Source organism: Crocodylus porosus, unplaced genomic scaffold, assembly GCF_001723895.1.
Source record: "Crocodylus porosus isolate Cpor-Errol unplaced genomic scaffold, CroPor_comp1, whole genome shotgun sequence".
Taxonomy (NCBI): domain Eukaryota; kingdom Metazoa; phylum Chordata; order Crocodylia; family Crocodylidae; genus Crocodylus; species Crocodylus porosus.
The window spans coordinates 270,648,118-270,653,820 of record NW_017728886.1 but is presented as its reverse complement, the minus strand read 5'-3'; the positions used below and the strand labels follow the sequence as shown (position 1 = coordinate 270,653,820).

The window sequence follows — 5,703 nt, the reverse complement described above, 5'->3', positions numbered from 1 at the left end:
TTTCTTCTCGTTCCAAGCCGCAACTTTCGCGAGAGCTCGAGCAGGCGGCAGGCCGGGGCGACAAGATGGCGGCCACGACGACCATCTCCCTGGTGAGTGGCGTCTTGACCTTCTCCTCCTCCTCCACCCCCCTCTCCCTCCGCGCCGCGCCCCGGCCCGGCCCGGCTCTTCCGCGGGGGGCCTCGGGGCTGGTGGGGCCGCGGAGCGTGTGTGGGGCGGCGCGACCCTGGCCTAGCATGAGGCGGCGAGGGCGGCTTGCGGTCGTGCGGGGTATTCCCGGCCGCGGGGCTTGGGCGTGCTGGGCTGGATGCGGCTGCTCGGGCGATGTGGTTATTTTTGATTCGTGGTTGGGGAAATGGTTCTTGCCCAGCTCGCGGCGCCCCACGGCTTGTGAAAAGCCGGTTTGTGGGTCGGATAACAGGTCCCGCATTGCCGGAGAGAGCCTCGCCGCCAAGAACAGGGGATGCGCCCGTGCTCCTTGTGCCGCTCGCCTTGGTTGGCCCCACGGGTGATTTGGGCTCTGCGCTTGCTTGTGCTGTGGGTGTCCATTAGTGTTCAGAGCGAGATGTGGGCTGCATGGACCCATGCCCAGTGGTGGCCGGTAGCAGCCCCCAATGTGCTGGATCAGGGCTTCTCCAAGTCAGGTTGCTTGGGAGCGGAGCCTGGAGTGGGTGGGAAACTCCATCTGAGGCTCGATGCTGGCACCAGACCGATTGTCAGCAAGCCCTGTCACTGGAGCGTGCGTCTAGTCTTTGTGGGAAGAGTCAAAGGCGCAGTGACATCACTAGTTCCCTTTGTGGAGCGAGTTGTGGGGAGGAACTGGATAACGCTGTGCTGTGTACGTAGCTCACTGAAGAACAGGGTTGGTGCTGCTGCAGGGAGACAAGAGTTCTTAGTGTCCACTGTGTATTAGTCTGGGGTAGGGTGGTATTCGATGATCACTTAGTCTTTTGTTTTTGCAGTTGTCTTTCATTCATGCACGCTCCTCCGAGCATCCCCAGAGTATCAGATGTTCTCCTTGGGCGCGGTGGCACAGGCATCCGCACCACTTACCGCTTCCACTGGAGGTTGGTCCCAACTGGTGGTTGATCCCAGTCCAGCCTGTGAGGAATGCTGCAGCCCAGGTCTGTTTGGAGCCCCAAGCAACTGACACCCCTGAGTTAAACCATTTGTCATGTGGCCACGTGAAATGTATATTTCAAAAACTGCCGGGGCTTAGGCTAACTGTAAAGCGTATCAAAGAGCATGAGAGAAATTCAGAGTAATAGCCACACAGACTTTTGGTAATTCTCAGAAAATTTGGTGAGGTTTGCAGAAACCGAGTCCAGTAAGCGAAGATGGCATTTAAGGCCTCATTTTAAAGCCATGTGAAACTATGTGAAATTGACTTTACAAATACCAAATTGACAACCTATACAGTTGTAGCACCTGTGAGTACAAATTAGGTGCATAATTACATGTACTCTTTTCAGGTGGAGTGATGTGTCTCTCTGCTTTAACTTAGCTGTAGGGGTTATTGAAGTCAGTGCTAGAGTTCATATATGATGTCATATATCTTGACTTTAAAAAAGCCTTCGCTCTGGTATCCCATAATCACCTCTTGGCAAAACTGGTTAATTGCGGCCTCGACCACACCACAATCCGGTGGCTGGGGAATTGACTCTGCGGTAGGACCCAGAGGTTGATGTTTGACGGAAGTCAATTGTTGTGGGACCTCACCGATCATGGGGCACCACAAGGCTCTGTCCTAGGGCCTATACTGTTTAACATCATGAATGATGTAGACATTGGTATCAGAAGTGGGCTGGCCAAATTTGCTGAGGACACCAAACTCTGGGGTAAAGCATCTGCACCTGAGAACAGGAGGATGATCCAGGCAGATCTTGACAGGCTCATGAAATGGGCGGATGAGAACCTGAAGCAAAAAATGCAGGTTTTTCCTCCCAAGGTGGAGAACCTTGCACCATCCTTATAGGCTTGGCAGTGCTACACTGGCTAACACTATGGACGAAAGGGGGTCATGATTGACCACAAGATGAACATGAGCCTTTAATGTGATGCTGTGGCTAGTAAAGAGAGCAAAACGCTTGCTTGCATCCATAGATGCTTCTCAAGAAAATCCTGGGATGTCATTCTCCCCTTGTACTCGGCCTTGGTGAGGCTGCAGCTGGAGTACTGAGCCCAGTTTTGGGCTCCACAATTCAAAAAGGATGTGGAGAAGCTTGAGAGAGTGCAGAGGAGAGCCATGTGCATGATCAGAGGTCAGGAAAACAGACCTTATGATGAGAGGCTGAGAGCTATGGGACTCTTCAGCCTGGAAAAGCGTGGGCTCAGGGGTGATCTGGTGGCTATGTATAAGTTTATCAGGGATGCTCACCAGTATCTGGGAGAACATCTGTTCACCAGAGTGCCCCAAGGGATGACAAGGTTGAACGGTCACAAATTCTTCCGCAACTGTTTCAGGCTGGACATGAGGAAGAACCTCTTTACTGTCTGAGCCTCTAAGGTTTGGAATAGACTGCCACTGGAGGTGGTTCAAGCACCCACTTTGAACACCTTCAAGACATATTGGGATGCTGACTTCCTGCCCCTGGGGCAGGGGACTGATAGATTTCATAGACATTTGGGCTGGAAGGATCAGAGTCCAAACTCATTACCCTCCCGTGTACTTCAGTGATGCTTTTGCCTTCTATACCTATCTCCTGTCCTCTCTCTTCTTTTCTTAGAAATTTTCACATATCTTTCTTTTTACAGTTCTAACCTTGGAACCTTTTTTAACCCCCTGTTGTCTTGTCTTGTTTACATTTATATTCTTTGTATAATAGGGTACCTGGAACTGTGTGGTATGTCAGTACAATGTTGGTGCTTCATGCATTATGGTGATGTAGTGAACCCGATGTGCTGAATTAAAATTTTAGACTTTACACAGTTAGGTTAATGGTGACACTTTCTATCAGCACCTAATGCTTTGTGGACCAGTTCATTAGTTAGTTTGGATATTTTCATATATAATCTATTTTTAAAGGGAGAACCTGAACATGAGATACAAAAAACCCCCCCCAAATATTTCTTAACCTAATACCAGTCAAAAAACTCTCCACTTTCACACAGGTCTCAAATTCCTTTTCACTCTTTCCTCTGCAGACCTCTAAATCAATAACTATGTATTATGTTGCATTCTACTTTGGGCCAAGGGAAAGGCTGACTTTAAAGCTGAAGGCCTTTTAGCAATAATTCTCTTAATATCGCTACCTTTCCTGAAACCTAGAACAGGGACACCCAGAGTGCTTCAGGGTGATGACCTGCACCTTTGAGAGTCACTCCCAAGCCCATTGCTTTAACCTTTGCCTAGAAGCCACCAAGCACCCACTGCAGAAGATGCAGTACCAGTAAGCAACATGCTGTGGTGTAGGTTACTTCTGGTACGTGAGCCATCAGGAGTTAGTTTTGTACTCTTTCCAGAGAAGAGCTCTTGTTTCTAAGCAACCTCTGGCTAATGTGAAAATACCACAGAGGAGAATCCTGCTGAGCTTTTCCTAGCTGTGAGGATGTTTTGCTGAGAAATGTATCCTTTGGGAGAAAAGGAAGAAGTCTCAGAGAAGCCTCTAGTTCTCTCCTCCTCTGTACTCCATAGATAAACCACTGACTGAATGAAGCAAACAGCCCTTTCTTATAAGTCAGTTGCACACCATTATGGTGAACACCTGTCATGTTTGGATACTAGCAGCTGTCATGGAAACCCTTCAGTTAGTGCAGATTCTTTGTGCAATGAGGTTGTTGGAACAGAAGATTGCCTAAGACTGAATAAGTATTGTACAGTGCACCAAAATATAAAACACAGATAGAAAAATAGACCTTGTGCCAAAGAGATTCTGGCTTTATTATAGCTGTGTTAAAAATGCAGGCCAAGGTCATGCTTTGTTATTTTAGGGGGGCCTGGGGTTTTTGGGGTTTTTTTTGTTTTGTTTTTTTTGCTTTAATCTTAGAGTCCTTTCAGCAAGCTCTCAGTACTATCAGGCACTCAGATGCCTAGTGTTGAGTGTGGGTATAAAGATCCAGATAAAGTAAGGGCCATTTTGGCATTAACTGTCTAATAATACTGGTTCCAGGACCTGCAGTGTAACTTTCACAGTCTTTCTGTTTTGTGTTTTCTAAATCAGGGTTTCTCAACCTGTGGGTCATGTCCCAAAAGAAGCAAGACTATATGAAAGGGTCGTGAACAAACTTTAAAAATGGATTGTCCTTTAAAAAAACAACATGGGCAACTGTGGCTTTTCCCTTGCAGAGTTCCAGCCTTCAAGGGGCAGCTTGGGGCCCCCACCCCCTGCCTCTGACACTGGGTGGCTGAGGCTTAGGATTGTGGGCACTGGGTTGGGACTCGCCATCAATGTTTACAAATGGGTTCTAGTGCAAAAAAGATTGATAATTACTGTTCTAAATGGCTACCGAACTCCAGTCTTACATTTGTGTTTGGAGTGTCAGTCTAGAACAGAGGTAGGCAACCTGTGGCATGGGCAGCTTCTGTGTGGCCCTCTCTACACATGCAGGTAAAGGCATAATAGGTTGCTCCCAGTTGCCTTTATTATCTCTTTTTCTTTGTGCTCCCCCTTTCCCCCAGGGGATTGGAGATTAGAGGTAGAAGCATAACAAAGAAAGAACACGGGAGTATGGTTTGTACCCTAAGGTACAACAAAATAAAACCAGCACTTTACTTTGAGCTTAGCTTGCCCCCATGCCAAGCACAGTGCATGCCCAGAAGAGGAATCACATCAGTTTGACATAGCTTGCTCAGTATCTGTATAGCTCATACACTTCAGTGGGGCTCTTTGGCACTTATTTAATCACACAATTAAATCAATTAGATGAAAGTGCCCAAAAGTCCTGCTGAAGTGTGTGAGCTATACAGATGCTGGGGAACCTGGTTAATCTGATGTGAATCCTCTTCTAATAAAGTGCTGGGGGTTTTTTCTCCCACATCTGTCAGCACCCTGTGTCTTTACAAATATTAAAACCATTTTGGATAATTGGTGTTACCAACCAGTCATAACTACCCTGTCTTCATCATTTACCCCTTTGCAAGTCTGTTTCATCAATTTATTCTTTCAGCACTGATCTTCCAGGTTGCTGATAGACAGTTACTTCTAGACAGTTCACTGATTTAAAAAAAAAAAAAAAAAAATATTGAGTAGCATGAAGCACGAGACAGTTTCTTCTGGAAATCCAAAAGGAACATATCCATTTGGTGATTGCGTATTGACAGCTAACTTTTAAGATCTTTTGGACATTTCTTAATCCAATCAGTGCATGTGTGTTTTTGATAACACCGTACTAACTTTTAACAAGATTATTTTGCAGTATTGATTCAATGTATAATATTTCTATCCATTTTCTTTTTTGGCCAAACATGTGATCTCAGTAAAGAATAAAATTGGGTCTTCATAGATGCATCTGTTTTCTAAAACCATTTGTTGTCTGACATGAACTGTTTTCCTTACCTTTTTATTCTTTATTGATTTGAATCCTGTATCAGCTTTTTTTGTTAGTCTCCTGGAGCTCATGTCAGGTTGACCTTCCTTATGGTTACCTGTGTTGTCCCATTTGCCTTTTAATACTAGTGTATCATAGAATTCATAGATTCATAGATGCTAGGGTCGGAAGGGACCTCAGTAGATCATCGAGTCCGACCCCCTGCATAAGCAGGAA

At 46.2% G+C, this 5,703-nt stretch overlaps 1 protein-coding gene across 3 annotated transcripts in view; it reads left to right on the top strand.

The window, feature by feature from the left end:
* The window catches only part of PUF60 (poly(U) binding splicing factor 60), a 49,853-nt gene continuing 44,150 nt past the window's right edge, over positions 1–5,703 (top strand). For 2 of the 3 annotated variants that reach the window (XM_019553879.1, XM_019553896.1), the window contains exon 1: positions 1–92. In XM_019553879.1, the coding sequence (XP_019409424.1) occupies positions 66–92 (27 nt within the window). In that variant the 5' untranslated portion in view covers positions 1–65. The remainder of the gene's footprint in view (positions 93–5,703) is intronic. The other variant, XM_019553888.1, reaches the window with a different exon arrangement.